The sequence below is a fragment of the Anopheles coustani genome, chromosome 3 (genome assembly GCF_943734705.1).
Source record: "Anopheles coustani chromosome 3, idAnoCousDA_361_x.2, whole genome shotgun sequence".
Taxonomy (NCBI): domain Eukaryota; kingdom Metazoa; phylum Arthropoda; class Insecta; order Diptera; family Culicidae; genus Anopheles; species Anopheles coustani.
The window spans coordinates 36,852,003-36,878,713 of NC_071288.1; the positions used below are offsets into that span (position 1 = coordinate 36,852,003).

At 43.2% G+C, this 26,711-nt stretch overlaps 2 protein-coding genes across 2 annotated transcripts in view; both read right to left on the reverse strand.

The window, feature by feature from the left end:
* Window positions 1-6,348, reverse strand: part of LOC131260551 (uncharacterized) — a 77,949-nt gene extending 71,601 nt beyond the window's left edge. Inside the window, exon 1 of the mRNA XM_058262304.1 lies at window positions 6,270-6,348. Within this exon, the coding sequence (XP_058118287.1) occupies window positions 6,270-6,339 (70 nt within the window). The 5' untranslated portion in view covers window positions 6,340-6,348. The remainder of the gene's footprint in view (window positions 1-6,269) is intronic.
* A 17,280-nt stretch (window positions 6,349-23,628) lies between these two features.
* Window positions 23,629-25,194, reverse strand: LOC131258761 (histidine-rich glycoprotein-like). Its single transcript, XM_058260140.1, has one exon. The coding sequence runs from the start codon at window positions 25,192-25,194 to the stop codon at window positions 23,629-23,631; it is 1,566 nt and encodes a 521-aa protein (XP_058116123.1).
* Window positions 25,195-26,711: the final 1,517 nt, after the last annotated feature.

Below are 26,711 nucleotides of genomic sequence, written 5' to 3' on the forward strand. Positions count from 1 at the left end.
AATGGTTTTATTTGAAGTATTACGAGTTCGGTCGGACAAATTTTTTCTTGCGTAATTCTCTCGGGCGATTTAAGTTTGCTTTTTCAAAGTTACCGATATGAGTTCTATGAAATACAATTTCTTGGCTTATTTTAGACGATTTAGCATTGGATAAACTGCTGGTCTGCAAATCCAAAACCCATTGAAAAAAAATTTTTTTTATGTGTTTACCAAGTATAGTCTAAAATAATTCATAAAATGGAAGCTTTCCTTTCCTTCAAATGTATAAAAATCGCTTCTTGAGATACTTACATTTGAAATTTAAAAAAATATATATATATATTTAGGTTAAAGGTTTAAAGGTTAGTTTTAAATCGTTCTATTCGTATTTCATTGATATTAAAATCACATTTTGTACCCTTTCGCTCAACAGCCAGTTCATTACGGCCAGTGTGTCTTCGCTCGAGGCAAAGGGGTTAAAGCACTTGAATTAACTTTTCCCATTACCAGCCCACCCCTTATTGAGCGCGCTGGGAAGGCGGGAGTGTTCTTCACGGCACATAACGCTGGCAATCCATGCGGTTAGCATGAAAATTCATCCCATTACCAGCGTTGGGTCGCGTTGAATGACGCGAAATTAAATGTCCACGGTTTTTATTTCCCCGGCCTTACCTAACGCGCCGCAAGCTTCGCATTGAGTACATATTAAATTAATATTTGTGGATGGATTTTTCCCCGCCAGGGTGCGGCAAAGCAAATGGGTCACAACGCGCAGGCAGTGGTGAGGGAGTGAGGAGCGGGTCAAGGGTATGCGTATGTAAATGATGTTCCCCTTTCTTTCCACTGCCATGGGAAACGAGTACCCTCACCACTTATCCCCCCCTTTTGATTCTGGTGTTGCGTCACGCCCGTTTAGTTTCACGGATGCTCCATTTTACTTTTTCACCCAGCCGTTCACGATGAATCGATCCGTGAAATGACCGCACCGAACATTGCCCGCCCGTGCTAAAGCGGACCGTGGCCACAAAGAAAATGCTTTTCCGAAGGAGAAGTCGAGCTTTAGCGTGTGGCAGTTGTTCTAATGCGTAACGGTGGTGGTTTCTTACGTTGGCCACGGTTTTGAAGGCGAATCGATAGCGAAGGGATTTCTTTCGCGCGCTTGCTCAAGACAAGCGATGCTGGCATGCCGACGGAAGCGTGAAGCATCATTTCCATTGTCTGCAGCTCTATGCGGTCCAATTTTCCGACGCTAAACGATCCGATACTGGCGCATTTGAACGCATTGGAATGGTGGCTATTATTGAATCGAGAAAGTTAGCTTTGAGAGGTGTCGGTAGAAGGGCCGAGGCAAATCCTTGCGGGATGATGATGATGATGATGATGATGATGATGATGATGATGATGAAGCACAAACGAGTCAACCGAAAACCCCAGACGGTTTCCCAGTAGAAGAGGTGAAGGTAGTGGGGGAAGGGGGTGGAAATGCTCGGCCAGTCAAAAGGGAGGTGCGAAGGGATGTGCGCGGTACCGACGAGAGATTGCGGTTGATTTGATCAATGATACGTTTCAGCGATTTTTCCGACCACAGCCAGCGAGTGGAAAAGCATAATTAACGATTATTGCCTCCAATCCAGCGCGCTTTGGTGGGTCACGGTGGAGAGATTGGATTTTTTTCCTCGCCCAGCTCCTTTACCAGCGCCCGCTGCTAGATTGAACGGATGAAAATGATCGTAAAAAAAAACAAACACCACAACGAATGCGGGTTTGAAGCGTTTGCGTGTTTGTTAATGGAAAATTAGGTGAATTATATCGATAAAAATAAAGCTCGATGTTTGATTTCCAATTAACTCGACAATGAATGTTAAAGTATGAACCACTGGTTATTCATTTTATACTGTGGAAAAAGCATTGTACAACGTGTTACCAAGGCTTTACTAAACGTTAAACGAAGAAATTTACTACAACCCCTCGTAAACAACATAACGGTGTTAAATAATTGGTTTGTCACGTAAATGGGCTTTTCATGCGGGAATAATATAACATCACATCTAGAGGTTTACGTAAAACAACGTCAGCAAATACATTCGAAGTGTATCGCTTAAAAACTACATTTTCCTTTGTCCAGTTAATCGCATAATCTAGCGGGAATGATGAACAGTGGATACAAACGGATGATTTACAAGCGAATTTTGTGCATTCAATAAATTAAAGAGCAATAATTTGATCGCTCTGATGAACACCCGACCTCGTCTGTCAAACGGTCGTTGTGTTTGGTCCCGCCCTCATCGGATATCGGTATCTAAGCTTTGCGTTGGGGCCGATAAATCACCAATGCCATAATTCACACTGAACGTGCCCTTATCGGGCGAGCAGTGAACCAGTTGACCATTTAGCAAGCAATTTGGTTGTACCAAATGAACCGTCGCGTTTCCGAGATTGGCCGAGAAAACAAATTGGTCTTTGCCGGAATATTACATTCAGGCCGCTCCGTCAATCGACTCTGGCGTCCTCGATGCAAACGAGTTCAGCTTAATTTTTCATATGAATGTTAAATTATCTTTGGCTTCAGTGGTTCTCAACGAGGTCCACTAAGCTTAAAGTACAGGATATTGTTTTTCACATTATAATAATTAAGAATATGAGTCACGTTTTAAAATTTAAACTTCTTGTTTTTTTCTAGCCATAATCTAATTCTTACTGTCATTTATTATGCTTTTTAATTTGAGTGGTATGTAAAGTAGTTTTTTTTCAAGAACACTCAATTAAAATTTGAGTAGAATTTTTCTGCTTCGTGGGCCTAGACTCTTTTGCCTGAATTATGTCTTTGATTTCGTGTACTTAAATGATCTTGCTTCTGAGAAAAATTGAAAATGATATGCCAATCCCATTAACTTTTCAATATGTCAGAAAATTTTCAATATGTCATCGAAACATATTTATTTTTTGTAAATAAAAATAACATGAAAATATATTGGAAAACTGATTCCGCTGAAATTCGCTTCACCCATACGCTGATTGAAGCTGATACCATCAAGCCTTGTGGTGTATTTTTATATTTCAGATTAAACTCGTTTATAGGTTTATTTTTAATGACGATTAAATGCAATTGGTATAGCAAAAAATATGCTTTACAATGTGAAATGGGATGGAATTACGCCGCGGACGAGGAGAAAAAACACACACTCGTTCATTGACGTTAACCTGAGCAGCGAAAATGAACCCACCTTCCTGGGGCTAACGCGTCGTTTACGCATTGATCACGTTGCCTTTTTTATCGTAACCTGCGCTACGTTACAGTCCGATTGTGAACTGCACTAAAGTACGCTTTGATCTCTCCCTTCCGGCGTTCGTTTCCCCGTTTATGGCATATCACTTTCTTACCGGCAGCCAAAAGCTTTCCAGCTCCTCTCCCATCCCAGCCCTCACCGAAGCGGGTGGTAGATGAAAATTATGTGCAAATTTTTTATCACCGTAGATAAACATAAACATGTATACACATTAAATTCCGGTCGCACGGTTCCCCTACGTGCGCTGCGGCGCTGTGACGGCTCGAAAATCAGCCAATCGTCATAAAGCACCATGCGCCTCCATTGCGGCATAAATACTTGACGCGAGTTTTTCCTGCCTTTAAATCATTTGCCAGCAGTGCTGCGAGAGAATTTAAGGTTTGGCTGCGTTGGCCCAAGCGGAAAGGGGAAGCAAAGCCGAAACGGAATCCGTCTCATGGCACGCCAACCACCAGCCTCCCCCCTGCGCCATTCCCCATCCCACCAACGCGGCGGGGGAGGGGGCGTGCAAAGTTTGCCCGGATTGTGATTATTCGACAAGCGCCACCAGACGAGCACAAGTAATCAGCCTAGACCGATAAAGCCAGAAAGTTTATTTTCCCTTCCGGTGGGCGGAACTGGTGGGGCAGAACGGAACACCGAGGGGGGGAAGGAAGTAAACCGGCAATACAACAATTCCAGTTTTATGTCAATCATCAAACGACTCTTTGACGACGATCGTGCCCGAGCGCGTGAGGGAGGGCGAGAGCGCTAAGCGCATTGGAAAAGCGCAAGTGCGGAACAAAGAACGAAAGGAGACCGGATATTTGCATTTGGGGTTGTTTTGTTTCGTCCTCCAGGCCGAACGCAGAAGTTTTTCCGACGGGACGACCCGACGAGGGCGGCGGCGGAAGTGAGTTAAGATTTTGATGGCTTATTCAATTTCTCCGGAATGTATGGAAATTCCATCCAGCCGGCATTTCATTCTTTTTTCCGCATTCCGAAACGACCGCAGCTGAATTTGTGGCGCTTGTTAGAGGCGTAGCTTGTGTTATTTTGCCTTCTCCAACTTTCGATCGGGATGTACGGTGGAGCACGGCGGGAGATTCGTGGATACGTTTGGTTTTTTAATATTGATTCGCAAAGTAAACATCGGCAGCGTTCATTTCGGGAATCGAATACATCATCGCACGAGGCTGGCTGTTTCCGTGGGCACATTTCCATTCCCTACGCGTGGGCGTGCGTTTGTTTGTTTTGGTACCACGAAAAGAGACAGAGAGAACCCGAGGGTTTCGGTACGTGTGTGTGCATAAGGGTGTGTATTTGGTGAAATTCTAGAACAAATATAAATTAATGATTAGCAGGGAAATTCAACATGCTCCCAGGCAAAACCGGTTTCTTGCGGCCGGTGGGCGGTTTGATGAGGCTCCGAGTTGTGGATTGTAATTCAATATCCTTTACGCAAATCTTTTGATTGCGTAACTTCCTGGGCACTGAGCCATGTGTACGCTCTTTATTGAAGTATGCCGATAGGGTTCGTTTTTAAGGAAAAGTGAATTAAAATAATATTGGGAAAGGGAAAATTGATGCAGATTCGAAAGATAAAGAATAATAAACTTAAGAGTGAAAAAAGTATAGATCGAGCCGAAAGAATAAGCTGCAATAAAATTTGCACCTTTACACTACTCGTACGAATCTCTAGTAGCAACATTGAAAATCTTTAAAGGGATAAAATATCAAACAAAATCAAATAAAAATCAACTCTGTTGGTAAAAGAGAGTATAAATAATTAAACTAGTAAGTAAAAGCTAGAAGTCTTAAAATGGAGAAAGCATGTGCAGAGCTTAATTGAATATAATCAATTATTTAATCCAAGTTATTTTCTATTTTGTTCGATGTAGTGTCAATTCTTGAGATATCCTTGAGACAAATAATTTCAAACATTGAAAATGTTGTTCATTTGCATTTTACAAAAGTTTTTCCTTAATCGTTTCGTCATTTCACATCGTAGATCAAATTGTTCAATTGTTTTTTAATACACTTATTTCTATATTATATTATTTTTTACATTTGCTTAAAATTTGAGCTTTTTATGTTAGAAACGTTTTTGCAATAAGTTTCACAATCTAGACTATCAACATTTAAGCCGAATAGTTATGGAATATGGCGTGGAAATACAACAATAGCACCACTATGGTGTTTTGTTCAGCAATTGAAGATGTTATAGTTTGAACTCAAATAAAATACAAGTTTATGATGTCATTAGTATGTAAAAGTACTAGCATAAACATGCCTCCAGATTAAAAAAATGACAATTTTCCCATCATGGATTTATTTTGAAAGATGATCTTTTTGGATTTGATTTGGTTCAAAAAATTCTCTAGCCAAAACCAATTTAAGAAAGTAACTAAGAAAGTCGAAATATTCGGAAGAAAGTAACATAAACAGTCTGTTAAAACCACAAGAGCAACATTTATCCGCACATGTTTAATCCCAACGGGAATCTCGATATCAGTAAACTAAAGGCATTCGTCTTCGATGATCCGACTTCCGACTTTACTCACATACTGCGATTGTCGTGCTTGAAAGGCTGCTGAGAAATCTTCGGAAATGAACCGATCCACTCGATTGAACCACAAAAGGATTACCCCGAGGAACACACGGAATGCATGAAGCCAGTCACTGCGCTTATTTGCTGCAATGGCGCAAATATTCGGTGGTAAATGCGGTTCAGCGCTTGGCGAAACCCACTAATGCACCCATCCATGTCAAGATGCGTTTCCTGGAGTGCTTGGCATACTCGCCGTCAGCCTGTCAGAGCGTCAGTCAGAGTCGAAGAGACGGAACAGCTTACTGTAATTGCGCGTAGTGGCAACCGTATTTTGCCTCTCGAAGCGAGGTGCACTTGGAAAAGAAACTAAACATTTTACCGCAATCAGTCTAACAAACCAAACGCAGTGTCCTACCGACGTCTAGCCCCCCAGCCCCGAACGCTTATCTAGAATGTGATGGCGGATGTCTTACCTGTGCTACTCGAGCTGAAGAAAATAATCATCCACAAGATGCACAGCATGTGTGCCTTCGTCATTGTCATTTTGAATGCGCTTATCCACTCGGGGGATCGTTCCCGCCGGTGGCTCCGTAGCAGTGGTCCGTATCCTGTTCCGCTTCCGCTTCCTGCTGCACCGGGGAAAGATTTCGGTTTCGGATGGCTCGTAGCGTAGTCGCCCCGGGATACAACCACGCCCGACACTTGGTACGATTGTGTGTGTGAGTGTGTGCGGAAGTTGCCCGGGTGCGCATATAAATAAGGGCAATTACACTTTTCCTTGTCCCGCGCTCGGGGTTTTTATCTGTCGAAGCAACGCCGGTCTTTGGATGCACTTGGCGTCGTCGGTTACGTTGGCGTCAAGTGGGTCGCTTTGAAGCTTTGAAGCTTCCACCGGTCGGTCAGTCACACGCAGCCGGTACCGCAGTTGGTGGGGTCACATTCACACACATACACACACATACGAGCCACTAACTTTTTACACACACACTAGCCTTAACTCTGTTGCTTTTGCCAAAGAAACCCTCATCCGCCCGGTGGGTGGAGCGCTGCACGCAACCATACCGTTTGCATGATCAAAGAAAACCTTTTCCGGTCCTCGGAGGGGGATATTTTATTCTTCTGCACTGCACCTTTTTTCTTTTACCTCCACCGAAAGCGGCCCCTTTTACCTTTGCCTTTTCTGTAAATGGCACAGCTTGCACTTGCACTGACTTCACCGTTAGGGTATCGGCACTGTGGGCTACAACCGGCGTTGCGGTTGGTCAAAATGAAGTTCACTTTCGTCTTTCGGATGGGCCCATCATCGCGTCATCGCGGGGTGTCGACATTTGCTAGAATTCACTTTAATAAGTACACTTGGCTACCGCCAGCAGTTCTGGGATTTTTATTTCCGACCGTGCACCGGATTTTATTTAGTTTTTCATCAATGCTAAAAGGAGAAAAAGAAAGTAACGCCATAAACTTAAATGATGCTCACGTGTGAGGTTCGTCAGTAAAACACTAGTTGACGCAAAAAAAAGGATGCGACGCTCACTCGCATACTTTCAGACACGACAATTCTTCCCTTTCCCGGGGTTTCACGATTTTTTCCTTGGGTTATTTTTCACCGCTGGTGAGATGAATGGTTTCCCTCCATGCATCCCGAATATTACGTCACTTCTTTTTGCGAAACGGGTACGGAAAGTGTTCATTTCCAAACACAATATTGAGCGCACTCGCACACGTTCTTCGCTCTTTCGGGTTTTGTTTTTATTTATTTATGCTGCGTTTTCCTCTTTCTTTTTGTTTATTCCTGCACGACCGTCTTCCGGAACACTTTCGCGGTCCCGCGCGGAGTACGAAGATTTTCCCAACGCTTCCGGGAGTGTAATGTGAAGCTGAGTGTGGTGATTTGTGTTGTTGTTGTTGTTCTGTTCGCTTGGCGCTTTTTGCTTTGCTTCGCGATCTTTTATATCACTTCTGCCCGTACCGTTGCCGTCGTTCAGTGCTTTGAATATTTTATTCACCCGCTGTCTGCTAGCAATTCACGCCACCAACGGGGTGTCGACGAAGCAGTTGCAGGAAAGGGAAAATGCGAATGGAAAAAAGGTGGAAGAATTGAAAATAAAATAGAATTGCCTTGGAACATTCACTTCCTGCTGCACGATACGGTGTCGATGCACCGTACGCGACTCCATAACCTCTTTATCAACGTGAAAAGTTTGGGAAACGGAACATCGGTGGAGAGAACTTCGTTTTCGTGTGAAGGATACATCCCAGGTTGAATTAGGATAAGTTTATTTGCGCCTCACTAAATGATTCACCAAAGCTTCACCAGTGCGAGCTCGCTTGTGTCTCACGCCCGCGGGGAGTTGCTGCACCTCGCCATGTATGGCTTTCGCTTGTTTGCTGCTTGTTACTGCCAAACCCCGTTACACAAGTACCGAATGGCGCTGCCACTCTTAACTTTGGTGGGTCCCGCTTTTTTACTTCCACTGATGCCACGGTGCAACCGCTTATCTGTTCTACCTTTCCAGCTAGTTCGGTTCTTATTTTGCGATGGCTGACTTCGTGGCATCCGGCCACTAATTCACTCCATTTATCGATCGCGCGCCCAGGCGAACGCTTTCACCGCAAAGCGCCACTCTAATCTTGGCGTCCGAGCGCTGCGAGCTTCGCTTGCCGGTGGCTTATCGGTGTGAAAGCTCAACGATCTGGAACCGGCGCTGGCAGCGGGACCAAAAAAAAAGGGTTACCCCCTCGGATGCACCGCCTTTTTCAACGGTGCACTTTGCTGCCGCTTGGCGAAGGGAAAAGGTTGTCGATCGATTTTCTCAATTTATTCCACCGGAGCAGGCGGTGCTGCAGAATCCTGGATGTGCCACGTGTTTATGGTGCTGTTGATGTTGGGTTGCAGCACTCTGGATGCGTTGGTAAACATCGGCTGGGGAAAAAGCAGAAAGAAAATGACAACAAGATCTAGGTTAGTGAGGTGTCAGTGAAATCGTAACACAGTTGAATATTGATTGGCAACATAAATATACTTTTCGATGAAACACGAATTGCAACAAAACTGATATGATTTGTACAACACTGTGTGAGATGGGTTGTCGGGTTGAAATCGTTTCTCGTGGGTGTTTTGTCTGAAAGTGAATAGAATGTATTTCAAACCTCGCAATAAATATGTTGCGTTTATTTTATTTAATCATCTCCAGAACTGTTCTTATTTGGTACTTTGAAATCATATGGATTCGATCACGATGAGATAAAATTCCTTTCAAATTTCTACAGTCTATTTTTATTTCCATTTTGTGAAAACGAGCTGTTTTAAATTGTTGCATTTCAATTTATTTTCATATATTTCGCAGACATATCCAGTTTAAAATTCCTCCCTCGTACGGGGAAACATGCCTGATGCGTATGAAATTATTTACATTCCTCGACGGGATGTTTTTTTTTCTTCGAAACGCAAACGGAACATTTCTAACCTCGGCAGAGATTCCTAGTTTTTCGCCAACGCTTTTTACTGCCTCTAGCTTACTGCTGGCACGCGCGTTATGATTTTTATGGCATGTTTGATTTTTCCGTTCCCCGCGAGCAAATGCTCCCGGCCGGAACGTCCTTAAATAGCGGTTTGCGGCAGACGGCATAGGAAAGCCTTAAAACCGAAAATCAACACATCATGCGGTACGACCGAAAGGTACTAGCATCAAACGGTAGCGGTTGTCGATCCAGTCGCGTACGTCATGGAAATGACATCAAACGAATGGGCATTGAGGGCAGGGAAAGCAGTCTCGCACGCGTCGACTCTCCGTGCCCGCTGCACATAAATAGAACAAATGTTTCCTATCCATCGCCAGACAAATTTTGCCGCTCACGTTCTTCCTCGGCGACGTATGTGCCGTGGAAAAATGTGGAGCCAAACCGCAATAAAGATGTAAAAACATTTGCGTAGCGGAACTTTTTCGAAACCTACATGCGTGTTTGTACACTCGTTCGTTTTACTTTGCGCCCTGCGAAAGGGTGTACCGTCTTTACACTGAGCAATCCTGTATGCGTGATGTACTTGTGTTTACGGAGCATAGAAGCGATTGGTAAATAGGGGTTAAGTAGATGGAAAATTATGTCAAGAACGCTAACAGGGGCCTTGCTCTAAACGAAGTGTTCTAACGTTTACTTATAATTTACAATGTAATGCTACATAGGGCTATATATATTTATGAAAATTTTTAAAAGAATGCCGGGTGTATTGGATATGCTTTCAAATATTAATATCCTTTTTCTTCAGTGATTTTGAAGGTTATAAAAAGTGCGCTTTTTAACATCCCAATGTTGTCAACCAAGCATCTGGAGTTTACCACCAATTAATCTGCAAATAAACACGGGGGCCAGAGGAAAGGTGATTTTAAACATATTTACAATAATTTTTTTCTTCAATCGTTTCACCAGAGTTTTGCATAATTAAAAATTTTTGAAAAAAAAATTGAATATGGAGCTCTGCATAATTGTTTTGACAAATGAATTAAGTGTTTTACCATTTTATTTATACCATAAGAATAAATTGTTGTCTACTAAACTTATGGATAACAATTTAATCTAAATGCATAGCCTTACATAATGTCTTCCAGGTTTGCATTTAAAATTAACTAGCAATTATATGTCGAAGTATGAAAAATCATTATGTTAAAAAAAAAATGTAAAAAGCTCTTGTATTGGGCTTGACTATCCACGTACACAAAGGGAAAAAGTATCGTAAACCCTTGATGGGCAAGCATGATGGTCGTTACGCCAAGAAGAAGAAGATAGCTTATGCGATCCTGTGCTAATATTACATCAATTTTATGATTTACTAGACATATTCATAGTTTACAAAGTTTTGGTTCATATTTGTGAAAAGAATTGTTCAATTTAAAACATCTTTCTATTTTAATCCCTTACATTTGAAGATCCCTTATAATCAATTGTATGGTTTTGCGTGCACTTAAACGCGATTACTTTACCAGACGATATACTGTGCTTAAAGCCAAAATATAAAAACTGATAAACAATATTAATTCGCAGTTCCATTTTAATCACATTCAACCATTCGTATATCAATGTCCTTCTAGGATGGCAGATTCCTGAAAACTCGCCAATTCCTGGATTCGTATGGATTTCATGATTCGTTTACGGGCGAAATTTTTGGCAACATTCACACCGAAACGGTAATGAGAGAAGGATGATCAAAAGTTTGAACGCTTTATGTTTTGCATCTTCTGTTCTGCGGAATATTACGCATTTCCCCACTTTAGTGATGGCACCGAACGCAATATGGCACCACGTTCGGTTCTTGTTGGAAGATACGAAAGCCATTGCTTTGGCTTCGTCGATTCGCGTTTTGCAGTTCAATGAACACGAATTGCATTTGCGTTGAATCTTGTCAGGTCGACACACCTAACTTGGAACTACAAATAGGTTCAACTCAGGAGGGCGATAGCCTAGGAGGGACAAAACAGTTTTCGATTCTTCTACGCAACTAGTGAGTGCTAAATGTTTGTTTCAGCGTTTATACGGTTTTACCGAACGAAATCCGATCCAATGTGCTTGCATTTTAACGTTTGTGCTTGAAAACTACCCTCTTTTTTGTCTTTTGTTTAGAGAAAAGTTTCCACTTTACAATCTTTTATGAAACAATTGACATGTTTTGTTGAAAAATCTTTTTTTGCAATCGTTTACACTATTTATACTTTTCATCATGATAAAAATTTACATTTTAATATTTGTATTTGTTTCGTATTAAACTCCACCATTACTCAATCTTTATGAAAACATTTCCGCTACATTGGCCCCACTGACTCAGCGAAACTAGCTTGAGTAGTAAAAACCTCACTTATTTGTATTAATTGCATCAGGCTCAATTTTTATACGCTGGCTCGTGTTCAGCCACGGCCAGGTACGCTCTGGTGGACCTGTTCCGATCAATCACTCATCGCTAGCAAATTCACTCCACGCTCGCGGCCGTTTGCGGCCCTGAACGTGACACCTTTCGCTCTGCTCCTCGTTTTTCGCTGATGCCATCCGAATGCCCTCCCGGAGGGCTTCGCATTCGCCCTCGGGTGGCTCGAATCGAGGGAGTCGATTTTGGGTCGACGCGCAAAAGTCCCGTCCGTGCCCCACTCCCAGTCCAGGGTTTTGGCCGAATTGCTGACCCAGCCCAGAAGAGAAGTTTCACTTGCACAGCGAAATCGTTGTCCGCAATCGGATCGATCGGTGTCCGCCACCATCGAGTGACGAGTACCGCAAACTGATTGGTGATGATTGGTGATTGCGTTATTAGATTTTTCAACCCTCCACTAGCCTCCACGAGGCTGCTTTCTGTGTGTAGATGTGTGTTTCATCATTATCCGCGCATTTCGGCTCATGAGTCGGCCTGTTTCTGTCACAACCGATCGGTACGGTTTTCATCACCACTGTCAACAGAGATCAACTTCCCGCTCGCTCATTTGGACGGAGTTTGAGCTGAATCAGTGACATAATACTTTGCTGATTTCGTTTCCAAAGTTGACTTTAACTTATGCGCCGGTTTTTCGGCACCGGATGGTTCCGACTCCATTTTCCTCTTCGGAGCCCCATTGCTTAGGGCGAAGAAAAACAAACCCCTATCCGCACACGGCACGCGGGTAAATAGTTTCCGGAAGATCTCCTTACGCTATTTGTTGATCGAAACGTTGAGACAATTATATTATTTGTGCAACGCTCACTCCTTGGTAAGGTGTGTGTAGGAGGTGAAGGAGGGTGAGAAAAGTTTTCCAGTAGTGGTGGGGTCGTTGAGTTTCGATTGATCTGTTTCCCGCCCAGAACCAAACCCAGTCGAAAAACTTTTCCAACTAATCATCTCTCCTATCGAGTGTTGCAATTAGGAAAAAGGAATGTAGTTTCGTCTTCGTGTTCGTCATTGCCGAACCGTATGTGTGATTGAAGGTACGGCTTGGTATGACATTGAAGAACGATGCAAAAGTTGCTCCGTCGTTGCACTCCCGGCGAAAACGGAAATCCCAAAAAAGAACGATTCACTTTTCCGAAGCAACGGATTCATTCGTCGACGGCGTTCTTCTACATTCGAGTGGTTCGTTAGCTTGGGGTGCGTTTTATTATCATTGCTTGTGTGTTTGAGTGTGTGTGCAAGCGTGTTTCTTTTATTTTTTTCAACTTTGCACCCTATTGAATTTGCCGAAAGTTTTCGAAGAACCAGCGACCGAACGATCGATGAGCAAATAGACAAATAGTTAAATAACAAGCAAACTTTTCTCGGAAACAACATCCCTATTTGTGGCTACCAAGTGAGCCCGGGTTTGGCCCGAGCCAGGGAAAACTAATTCTTCCTTCCGATAGCACTGGCTGATGCATCAAACGGTGCGGATGAACTTTAGCTTCGAACGCTCAAACAACAGGCCAAACGCAATGCTAGAATCGGATCGGCGTCGGCACGGGTCGTTGCTTATTTGTTTCTGCAAGAGGGATAAAAACAAGAAACAAACAAAAAAATCCGAACGATGCGGCTTAAGGCAACATTTGTTTTTGTTTTTGTTTTTGTTAAACCGAGGGAAAACTTCTTGCCAAACTATCGACGACTTTTCCTTAGCACTGCGGGAGCAGAAAAGGCCAAGGATAAACCGTCCCCGCTCGGCTCGTTCGAAGGTGCAAGGAGCAATTTTCTTTTCTCAGGCTACAAAATCTAAGAATTTCACGAAAGAAAACTCCTTTCGGGAAAACAAAACAGCGGAGGAAACGCATGTCCGGGGCTTCGATGCACATAACGAACGGCAACAAATACACCCAGCTTGGGTTTATCGGAACCCGTTGAGCCCGCAATGAAAACAAAGCACGGAAAAAACGAAAAGAAAATGGAATCACCAAAAGTATGTCGGCAGTGAAATAGTTCTGCTTTCTTCTTTCGGTTCGCGGAAACCGTTTGCGTCGCAGTGCCGCGTGCCACACGTGCCCTCCCACTCGGTGGCTGCGTGTAGCCGGCGGATGTAGCATTTCCACGAGCTCCACCCCCGCAGCCCGCGACTCGTGCACATTTTCCCCGTTCCCTGACGTGGGCTGCAAGGCAGTTCGTTCGTTATCGTACCGTGAACTTTGGACACGGAAAAGTTTTCCCTCTTCGCGACCGAAGACAATGCTGCCTAGAACGCTGCCACAATAACAGCCAACGCTGGTGCTGGTGCTGCTGCTGCTGTGCAGAGCCGCACTTTGCTTTTCTTTTGCTTCGGCAGCTGCGGCATGCACGAGTGAAAATTTGCACAAGAAATAGTCCTCCAAGCCGTTGTTTTCATTGCGTTAGGCACTCTCCCCCCACCACCCTCGTTGTGCAAGTGGCTTTAACGGACTTGCTCCGTGAGCTGCGGTAGGAAAAACGTTTCGCGTGCAGAAACAACAGTCACCAGAGAAGCACGGCATCGGTCGCAGGGTTTCGGCTGATCAGACGGTAGCAATTTACTTCCTCTGCCGTCGGGTGCGCACAACAAGTTTTTGATAAACTACAGACAGCTGCGTAAGGTGTCGCCCAAGTTGGCACCTGAGACTTGCCTCCCAGGATGTTCTCGGCCGGAAAAGAGCGTTTAAATATGGTCTGGTTCACTCGAAAGCTCGGTGGTCTTTGACGCCATCTGACTAGGTTACTATACTATTCTGTGCTTCGCAGGCAGTAAATCTTTTACCGTCATGCATTTGTAGGTTGATTGAAAAAGGTTCTAAACGTTTGATTGAAAAGGTTTGAAAAGGTTCTAAACCAAAAATAATGTTTTCTATTCCACTCAACTGTTTATTGAATTACATTTGTGTAAAACCTTGTTTTTAAATATATTTTTGTGATACTTATATAATATCCATGCATTACAAATTGCACTGTCTCCTATAAATGTCCTATTTTAGTTTCAATGTATTTAGTTTCAACTTTTGCAAGAATTTTATTGTATACAATGCTTCACCCTTGTTTTGTAGTGCATTTAATACTAACAGAATACTTTGTTTGCAATATAAGTTGCTTATTAACATTCTTTCACGAATTGCACCATTTTACGTGTAGCTTTTGAAGTTGCCTATGTAATGCGTGAAGCAAGGCGGTAATACAAAAACAAATATTTAAATTTGGTTGGTAATAAATAACACTTATAGTTCTGAGATAGTTAATGTTTTGCTCTGCATTATGTTTTTGTTTTAAAGAATTTGATTTGATTTTACAATGTTGCTGTACGGCATGATAGATTTAACAGATTCTATTTTACTTGACAAAGTCGAACTCGTCGTCATTGCCTTTTGTGATGGCAATATGCAATAATCTTTAGATAACTTGCCAGTTTTAAGCCATCAAAGCAAAAAATTCAAAAGCATTTAGTTCGATAGCTAACTATTCGTTTCCTCATGCTTGTTTTACCGCTAAAAGGGCCACATCTCTACAATTCTCATACATCCTCTCATTCTCTCTTTTCAAATAAAATACTTCGTCCATTGTCTTTATAGCCAGCATGCCCAGCGTTGGCTTGCGTGTGCGGGACCGTGTGTTTCGATGAACAACTTTTTTCCTCCACCCAACCCGTGACCCAGCTCGCCAGCTCCCGGAGGGAAAAAGTTTTGCTTGATGAAAACACAACTTGCCTCCCGTAAATTGACATCGGTATGTTTTATTTGCCCTACACACTGCAGCCCGGTTGCCGTTTCAGCCAAAGTTACAAATGATTGACATTGACGTTGGTCAGAAAGTTGCAGACAACCGGAATAAACTACGGCGACACGCAGCAAGGGTAGCGTTTCTTTTTTTTTGCTGTTAGCTTTTGCGTTCGATATTTTGTGCATGTTGGGTGTTTTTGTTTTGTAACTCTTGCGGGAAGCCTCCGTTTCTCAGGGGCGTGTTGGAAATAAAGCAGTATGATAGCAAATTGTTTGTCTTCGTTGGTGTGAATGTGGTATTCACAGTTGGATATGTTGAAAACAAGTATTAATCGATTCCAACAATAACTTTGAAAAATAAATGTCCAGTTCGTTTATAATCGAGTTTCATGTTTGTTGGAGGAAAACTAATGTTAATATACTATCGTTTATTATCTTCTCTATGAAATAAACATAAATTTTGATATGAATCGTGTATAAACTGAATGGTGATGTTATATTATGTCCAACAAATAGACATGGCCTCACAAAGTATAACTGAAATCAGCTAACCAACAGCAGAATGAATAAAAGCTACAAAAGCAAGGCCATGAAGCTATCATCCAAGCATTGCTCGAGCATTGCGAACCACTCGCACCGGCGTCCTCCCCGTTTACGCCAAATAATGTCAATAACACCATGAACATCAATTCGACTACTCGCCAACAACCGTGCGATGCAGCTTTCGATGTGTTTTCTTCGCATCTGCTGCCATATTCTCGCACGTGTCCAAACATTGCGTTCCGCAGCGAGTGCATGCATGCACGCCGTCGCTATAAAATTCATAGCTCATCTATATGCAAAGATGTTCTTGCCCAAGCTTCCGCCGTCCTATTGACTGTGGGCCTTATTTCCTGCCGACCAAACCGGGCGCGAATCAGTGGCATTGGCGTGCCGTCGGAAAACGGGTCATAGGAAAAGTGGGCAAACTTCACCGAATCGGGCGACCTCGGCGAAGACGTTGTCGATGCCAAATTGCTTCGAGTAACATGGTCGGTACGACTGCCAAACTGAACTGGATAAATGGATGGCGGAATAACTGACTGGCTCACTCACTTCCATTCTGATGCCCGCCGGACGTTTGCGCAGGTAGCGCAAGGATACGCGCGAGCGAAACGCTGCTCGGAGAAAGTTTGTGATCGTCGAAATGGAAACAATTTTCCGGGAATGAATTGAAAAGCTTCGTGGTAAGCCGTCCTAGGTTCGGTGAGCTTAAGAGGGAAAGATGCTAGCAGCAATCATGGATTGTTACTAGTTTGTGGTTAAAGTTTCCCGCTTCTGGGCATTTTTCTGCCTAACGTTTTTTGACAGTTACAGTACAGTATGTCCCATAAACAAATGCGAAAATCGATACCTTAGATTCATACCTCGATAACTCTTTTTTTTTATCGAAATCTTAATGTATTCATTACTCCATAGGTCTACCATTTGTTTCGATCCCCTCCTCAAGACAGGGAGAGAATCGAGAGGATACCTTCTCAATATATGTTAGTTTTCAAGATCCATGCCATGGCAATTGAAGCTGTCAGGTATCCAACAATGGTGCTAGAACGTTTACAGGTCTTAAGCTGAACATGTGCCCATATTTTTTAATCCGAAGGTTTCTAGTTCGGGTCGGTGGGAGGTCAAGTAAAATGGCCCAAAATTCTATACTTTTCTTCAGCCACGCTTGAGGCCTTTTTGAGGTGCGCCACGGTGCTTTGTACTATTAGAAAATGACGTATTTTTGTGCTCCAAAGTTAGTTCTCATCCATGGCAGAACGTGGTCCTTCAAAATGTTCATATTAACCTCGATATTACATTTTTTATGCAGCTTTGGGTGATGGTGCCAGTGAAGTACAAAATCGTACATACTTCATTGACACCTTCCGTACCGGCTTGTGTTATCATCTCCCACAATTGTGATATCATCTGCCACGATTGTGGTATACATGGCTCACTTGGCTTATCATCTGTCCCGTTTGTAGAATCATCTACTGCGTTTGTGGTATCATCTGCTTATTTTGTCCTATCAAAGGCTAAACCCTGTAAGATGACGGTTTACTCTGTCTCTGGACGAAGATTTCAAGTCATGTTGCCTCACTTAACCTGTCATTGAACTTATGACCCTCGGCGTGTGAGTGGATGTCCACTTCCTAGTATTCGGGGACGTGGTCCTTCAAGGAGTGATTGTTGCATACGGTGAACGGTACAATTTGTTTTACGTGCTTTTGGGCGTGCAGCAAACTAATCACATTCAAAACAGACATTTTCCTCAACTTTATTACTCGAAAACCACTCATCTGATAGCATAATCTCAGAGTATACAACCAAATGATTACACAGACACACACACATGACCACGGTAAAAATAGTGTTTAAAGCTACCCTAAAAGTATTTAAAACTTTTTCTTTTTCTTATTGAACCGTATGTTGAATACTCAGAAACAGTCTTGAAGAAATAGTAAAAACATGTCAACGCCTAAACAATAGTCATAAAATCACTGCTCTCTAATAAAAAAAGAGTATAATTGGTATAATACATAATGCATTCCATTCGTGTTTTAAACTATCTACCATTAAAAATATTATTTACTAGTTGCATAATTACACTTTTATCAAACATTTAAAGCTCCAGATGAACAAAAGCATACCTTCTCACACTAACTGAAACGCGCAATAAATCATCAATTGAGGGTAACGAATCAATCGTATGGGAGATAATTTTCAGAGAGAGAGAGTTGGGAAAATTCCTCGTCGAGAGGAAAAATATTTTTCGCAACCCAGCATGAACGTTCCCTTCGATGCGGGAAGTGTGAAAAATATTCATAGCTTCGTTTAGGACTAACAAGCTGGGTCGTCGTCTTCCAATAAGAAAAAAAAAGAAAAACGGAAAATCGGGCTCCCCATCCTTAATGGGACCCAATTTATCTCGTCGGAAGCGTGGTGGAAAAAATATGCCTGCCATCGGTTCCGACCCTCCACCCCGCCTTCCGCGACGTGTCGCCATTAGGTGACGTGGGCGAAATGGGCGCCCGTTTGCGTTTTCCGCCGAATTCCGGCGGCTCATATAAATAATCCATTCGTTTTCTGTCGTGCGTCTAAATGGCAGCAACTTATCTGGTAATTTACTTCCTATTTATATTCCAACGGAGGACGGGAGGGGGAGGTTTGTTGGGTTAGGAAACAATCGGAACGCGTTCCGTCACCTGCTCGGTGCTAAAGTTTTCGTCAGTGCGGTTGAGGTTTTGCAGCTCCTCTTCTTACCCCAGGTCCCTACGTTTGGATTTCCAGAAAAGCCTTCTTCCTCTTCCCACAAACAATGCGATGCCCAAAATGATTCACGCAGCGTTTGGTAAACAAAGGGAAAGCGAAGGATTATCTTTCTCCAACTGAGATGCCTCCAGCTCCTTCGTCGGCTATGGGCTAACGAACTGATTGGCTATGGATAAACGAAAGCCTTCTGGCTTCTGTCAGGCGCAAGATGCCACACGTACTGCCTCGTACTGCTTCCATGTGCGTAGGAAAAAAAGCATAACGGAAAGGCTTTACTCGAGGTCAGGGGGCGCGTACTGTTGACGGCGAGTCACAAGCGAGGGGCACACAGCTTCGTCCCGGATAACATTTTTCAAATTATGATCCGATGATTGATAGCTCGCTCGACCAAACATTGCCTCAGCTTGTAGCGCCACTCGCCCACCGTTCTACTTCGATTCGGATACGAAATTGCCTCCATTTTGTGCACTCTAAACCGGTTTTTTCCCTGAATGTTTTATTGTGTACCCTGCCGGACGTGAACTTTTGGCCCTGTCTCACTTTTTCGCTTCCAGCATGGCAAAGTATGACCTCGATGGCAAAATGACACCGACACAACGTCACAACAAAAGGTTTCGGTAAGGTTCTGCGCTTGGAATTTTCAATACTAAACGACAGCGCGCCTTGTATGGCAAGGTAAAGGATGAAAGGATTTCTGATGGGACACATAGAATTGGGGGCCCCATGTTCCTGTCCGGTATGCTATCTACTGATGACGCGTATGCCACACAGTTACCGACAGAGAAAGAGAACACCTGCGACCGTAAAATGTTCCTTAAAATATGAATAACTGACGCATGATACTAATTTTTTGGAAAGAATAATATTCTGAAAATTTTTTACATTTAATTATTTGATTTGTCAAATCCAACTTATTCTGGTCAATATATTACGCATTTGCCATCAATTACGTTCAATTCTACAACCTAAGGGGATATACTATAGACAAGTAAATAGTTGTGCCTATTAGATGTTTAATAAACCTACCCGATCCAACTGCGTTTGAACTGATACTCTGCAGCAAACATTCTTCCATCATCAAAACCGCATCTAGTCCTCCATATCATGGGTTTTGGTCGGATGCAATAAACCATAATAAATTATCGGTGGCTCATTTACGGCGGCCAGCACTGTTCGGTAGATAGTCCCAAAGTGTAGGCCCGAATTTTAGATCCCGCGGTATTTCGCGTCGCCATCGGACGACCTCGGTGGCATCAGCGTAGCGCCAAACGTTCCGATAGCGAGCATCATTTTCTTCATCCTCGCTCGGCGTTTCTTGTTCAATTTTCCGGCCGCCGGATATATTTCAACCAACTTTAGGCACTAACCCGTCGACGAAACACGCACGCACACATACGCGCTCTCGGTTCGCGGCAAGTGTTAGGATCATGTTAAGTAGACTGGAGAAACCGGAGCATTGATTTATTGGAAGTATAATCATACATCACAGTGACGGATGGGCGTCGACCGTCGTCGAGTATGCACGGGCCCCGGAACCCCGCCACGGCATCCCGTTGCCGGTGGGTTTTCCTGACAGTAGTTCATCTCGGTCCACCCGGGGTCACACGGCGGAATAAAATGGACGGCCCAGTGCTCGCGTACGAACACACGCTCGTGCTCCTGTCGATCTAGTTCATCGCAACGCGGCGTTCTGGAATGTGGCAAACAATTTTTGACATACGACGCGAAAGGCCAACCGCCCAAGCCGTGCCGGGTTGGTACCGAACTCTAACGAGCTATTTCGTTGGAATCCCTCACCGGCAAAACCTCGGGAACACGTGAAATGTCATCTTTATCATCGTTTGTGCCGCTGCACAGTGAACAAAGGGATGCAAAAGACCATCAAATATAACTCCTCTTACAAGAAACAGTTTTATTATCCATGGTACATTTGTGTATAGCATGGAAAGTTTAGAGATTTTCATACAAGGTGGGCCTTTGCAGAACTTTAGCATTAGCGATACTTAAATGGTTTTAAAGTAAAAAGAAAATGTTGGCTTTGGCAAATGCTAATTGCTAGTGTTTTAAAATACCTAAAGTACGACCCATAATACAGAGGACGTTAATTCTTGTCTTGTGCAATCGCATAAAAGGGGATCAAAACAAGTATTTTGAATTGTTATCCAACCTTAAACGAAAAATGTTTTCATTAGAAAAGGAAAACAAAGCCTGTAAGCTGCAAGAATACAAACGTGACTGTTGTTCATTTATCCCGGCCTTGGTTCATTGTGCGCAAGCTGAACAGATCCTGCCCGGGACGACCCGTGAAGAGAATGGCGGAGATACCGGGCGGTGGAGCGCTGCCGAGGACACGAAAGTCAAAGTCATTATTAAACAAATTGACTTCAAAATCCCTACCGCGACGCGCTCGGCCGTTGTGATGGTGAAAAATGAACCATATGGGAAGGTCGAGGGTTCCGTTTGGGCATAGAATCACGCAGTGTAAAGCTGACGGTTGATCGACGAGAGAGCGACCTGATGTAGAACGCCGCCTCGTCGGCGTATCATCGGCTCTCGGACCAAATGTTTGCAGGAAAATATAAAATTTCGTAGCCTGACACCACCGGTAAAAGGGAACACTCGGCTTCGACCGTTCGCGAGTCGATTTTGAGCCTAGTAGGAAATTTGTTGCACGTATCGGTCGCTTTTGATATGCCTCGAGTTGATGGATTGATAGCAGCGAGTACGGTAAGGAAATAAGAGGAAAAATAATGCGCTTGATTAATTTCACACGAGGCAAACATGACACCGTACAGTCGATGTAGGCTTCGATCCTTCCAACTGCTTCCTGAATATGAAAGCTAAAGCTTTTTTGTAGTGGTCGTTTGCTGGTGAAAAACATGGTTCATAAGCATTGCAACGCACTTATTATGGTGTATAACGATGATATGAATTTTTATTTCCCGGAACACGAAAACCATTTTACCATTCCCTTTCCATGAAAAGGATTTGTTAACTTGTGAACTGAAATGCAAATGATCTTACGATTGGTAAAAAGTATGCTTTACCCTCCTAGTGGATCAATTTTAACGGGTTTGCAAGGGATGAAAGCTGAAAAAATAGTTTTAACCATTTTAAAATAAAGTAATATACAAACAGCCTTAGTTGAATTAAGTTGTATTATTCACTGTGCTTCACTTCCCATTCGTTTACAAAATTTTCGGCTTTGTTGATGTAACATACTTTTGAATTCGATTTCGAGAGATGTGATGCATGAAATACTATCGTGCACAGCACGGACTTCTATCGAAAAATATTCGTTCGACGCTCAGTTAAAAATGAACTCTGTGCGATTATACCTTATATGTTCAAAGGTTCTTTGGGGGCTTACGCCTTTTCGGATCGATTTCGGATCGATTTTGGATTTTGGATGGTCGCTGGGAAAATGGTCTTACTCGCTTGATGTCCAGATTCGAAGAGGATTAATTTTATTCTTAACTTTGCCAAGGCACTGCCTTGTTCTAAAATAATTATGGGGGCTAATTATGTCGCCCGTTTAGTGGTGTGGGTCGGGTGCTCCGTGGTGGCGCTTAAACTGAGCGTAATGTTCGTTACGCTACAGTTCCTTTGAAGCCTCCAGTATTGTTGATAGCTAAGGCGCTCAATTGTTTACATGAAGTGTATGATTGTTTCTTTTCGAACCAAGTCGTTGGTAATCATTTTGATAATCATACAATATGATAGTAAACTCATTAAAAACTACAAATAGGATTCTCAGAAAAGCAATTAACACTCTTTTTTAAAATAAGAACTCTTTAATGTACGAATTCGTTGAGAATCCACGGCCTATAACCTCGTGAATTTCTTCCCATACAAACGGGAACGAACGGATTTGAGAAAAGAGTTCATTTCGTTCATATTCAAAATGGCAGGTAAAACGAACACATTTCAGGGGAGGTGTGTGAAACTTGACAGCCAGATTTGTCCGCGCATTTTCACGAGAGTGCACTTTGACAACTCGATTCGAAGGATTTTTTTCGATCGTAATCTGTGCTGTGTGCGATTGTGTTTATTTGTTTTTAATGACGAAACTCTCTTATGAAATCAGATTTCTCAAATCCAAAAAAATTCTGTTTCAAATTGCTCAAAAGAGATAAATCAAATTAAATTCTTACTTTGATTTGTATATTGACAAATAAAACATAAACTTAATCAACATGCTAAAATATTATGAATTTGTCTTTTGAGACGTGAAATAATTATGTGGTGTCATACATTTTCAATATTCCATAATATTGGGATAACATCAATGTAGTCTATAAAAGCAGGGTTTCAAGTTGCTTTGCGTAATCAATATTTTACTGAGCTAAGATAAAACAACTACAAGTAAGATTATTATAGGCATTGCCGAATTCGCAATTTATGCATTCATGAGGAATTTATTATTTTTTTTTATGTTTCTTTTCTTTGTTGAATTGAATAATTTCAGATTTTAGGTTGCTGAAAAGATGGCATACTTTTGTTTTTGTCTTCTTCGAATAGATAAGGCTTTATGTTCTAAAAAAAACTGTAAAGATTTATGGTTCACTAATTTTGAGCCATTTTGATCGTGACGACTGTCCGGATTGATTAATTTCACCCCTCGTGATTGATGACCTGTCTTTTGTAGAAAATGATTGATTAACAATTTTCCGTAAAGCTTTCGAACATTTCGAAAATGTCAACCCATGAAGTGCGAACTGATAGTGAAAACGTGCTCTGTAGACGAATTTGTGATAAACGGGTTAATAGCTTTGAAGAAAGCGATCATTGATCGTATATTTTTTAATAATGACACAATACCCTCAACAAATATGTCATCCTTGAAAGACAAGAGTCGTAAATCAGAAATATTTGGTGCAGTTGATTTATTAATTTAACTTTATATATCTATTCATCCTGTTCGAAAGGATGCGGCTCGGCGAACCGGTAGGCCAGCTCCGAGGCGGCCGCATGTCCACCGTAGCCACCATGTCCGTGTCCGTGGTCGTGCACCGGCTGGCAAGGAACCTTCGCGACCGACGGTGCGCATCCGACGAGCAAGTTCGCTCCACACTTCACTGGCTCAGCGTGGCCGCCGTATCCTCCGGCGTGGCCATGGGAAACTGGGTGCGAATAGGTGGCCGACCGGTAAGCGTGGGACTTCTTGTGCTCGTAGCCGCCGTGATGGCCGTAACCTCCGTGGTGGCCATGTGCCTCATGGCCGTAGCCCTTGTGCTCGTGGCCGTGTCCGTGTCCGTATCCCTTATGCTCGTGACCGTAGCCCTTATGCTCGTGGCCTCCACCGTGTCCGTAGCCCTTGTGCTCGTGTCCTCCGTGGCCGTGCATCTCGTGTCCGTAACCCTTATGCTCGTGTCCGTATCCCTTATGCTCGTGTCCGTAACCCTTGTGCTCGTGTCCTCCGTGGCCGTGCATCTCGTGTCCGTAACCCTTATGCTCGTGTCCGTATCCCTTATGCTCGTGTCCGTACCCCTTATGCTCATGGCCTTTATGCTCGTGTCCATAGCCTTTATGTTCGTGGCCGTATCCCTTATGTTCGTGGCCCTTATGTTCGTGTCCGTAGCCCTTATGCTCGTGTCCGTATCCTTTGTGCTCGTGTCCGTAACCCTTATGCTCATGACCGCCGCCATGTCCGTAGCCCTTATGCTCATGTCCGTAGCCCTTATGTTCGTGGCCCTTATGCTCATGTCCGTATCCCTTATGCTCGTGACCGTATCCCTTATGCTCGTGACCGTAACCCTTATGCTCGTGACCACCACCGTGTCCGTAACCCTTGTGTTCGTGGCCGTATCCCTTATGCTCGTGGCCCTTATGCTCGTGTCCGTAGCCCTTATGTTCATGTCCGTAACCCTTGTGCTCGTGTCCTCCGTGGCCGTGCATCTCGTGTCCGTAACCCTTGTGCTCGTGGCCTCCGTGGCCGTAACCGTGCGCCTCGTGACCCTTGTGCTCGTGACCTCCGTGGCCGTAACCGTGCGCCTCGTGGCCCTTCTGCTCGTGGCCGTATCCATGGCCGCCGTGGTGTCCACCGTACGATCGCTCCGACATCACACTGCTCTCCGCTTCCTGATCCGGTGCGCAAACCGTGCGCGTAACGCCATCATCCCCAACGACCTCAGTACACGCAACCGATCGCTTGCTGCGGAAACTCGAGTCCAGTTCACTACTTTCCAAAGCAACCTCGTCTTCGGCAGCGGTTTCCTCCACAAAGCTGCTCACTTCGGCGGCACCCGCAAGGACCGCATCCTGTTCGCTCTCCTGGGCCGTCTCGGGTGCTAGGGCCTCGGTTTCCGTCTTGACGGCAGCCACTGGAAGCTGCTCCACCTGGGTAACTGGTTTCACTAGGTCGGCTTTCGACGGTAGCTGCTCACTTGGTTTCACTTCCTCCGCCGGAGCTGCGCTGGTCAGTTGTAGCGCAAGCAACACCACACCAATCGCGGACAATGCGACGAACTTCATCTTGTCACTGTTTAGTCGGTCAGCTGCTGGAGGCGGCTTGCCGAGGGAAACTCACAAACTCAACTAGTCGCCGATCAGTGCCCCAGGAAGCACTTTTATGGCGTTCCAACGATCAACGGCGTCAGCAGAAGAAGGCCCGATCGTTGCAATTGGGTAACAAATGTGTCGCGGCGATCGATCGTCAGTTTTTGTTTTTAGCTACAGCCAATTGTTTTTCATGATTCCTACGAATCGCAAGTAGGTCAGTTGTTTTTGTTTACGTTGAGTTTAATTTATTAAGCCCTACTGGTTCCGACTTTTTGCGAAAAATGTTCCCCAAGCGAGCCATTGCTTCACACTTAAAATCGCTTACCGCCTCAGTGGACCGTATTTTTGAACACAAAACTATTATGCCTTTTTGTATGGAGCATTGTCACCATTTAATTTTCCTCGAAACTTAAGCAAACAGACCAAAACTTTCTCACCTTTTTACCGTGATCAGAGTGACACCAAACGAAAACAAATTATTGATGACCAGTCCAATTTAATCGAACCAAGATATAAAATCGGGATGGCATTTATTTCTTGTTTTTAAGCTCTCAAAAATATTGGTGAAAGCTTTAGAATAAGGTTCATGCGTTAAAGTGTTTAAAATAAAGTGGTTTGTGACGATTTTCAATTTTCGATCACAAATTTTAAAGATTTAATTTAAAGCGAAGAAGTATACCTAATGCCTGTCAATACTACGTGCGTTTCAAAAGAAATGCTTTTACATGCAATCGTTTTGCTATGAAGAGATGGTTTAATAAGGTTTTAATTCAACATGGATGAAATAGTACGTGAAGCTTTGTTCAGCTCACAACATTGCTTAAATATTCAATGTCGCATTGCATGCCTAATCTTAAACCATCCAAGGTACATGTCGGCCAAAAATAGCAAGTATAAAAAATAATTGTTCTTTTCCTTCGTTAGCTCGTGTCACTCTTAATTTCATCTTGTCTGTCCGTCAATACAAGTCTCCCGTTTCGTGAAATCGATGTGGTTCGCTGCGAGCCAAAAGGCCATATTTTCGCGGAAGAAAACCCCCTGCTCGTTACCGGCTTTGACCTTCAAGAAAGATTTTCTTAATTGCCCTTTCTCACACAAATTGTGTATTCATGCGAATTGTTGGTCCCGGGATGGAACGGTAATTGGGAAATTGATTGAGGTTGAGCTGAGAATATTTTCTTTCTGGGAATAATATATAATTCTTTTTAGCATATTTGACTATCTATTGTAATTTTAAATTTTTTGATGTACCACTTCATCATTCCGCTGGCTCGGTGTAAAGCAAAAAAGATCGATATGAATCGAATTTTAATTCTTTTCAATTTTTAGATAAAGTGCTCGCTGTAATGCTTATGTATTACGCCACCTTTAAAAATTCATTTCATATTTTTAAGAAAATCAAATGACGCCACAAATTGACCTTGAAGATGTGGATTACAAAATATTCCATAGGTTTTTTTCCGTCCTGTGCTTTGTTCCGTTATTCCATA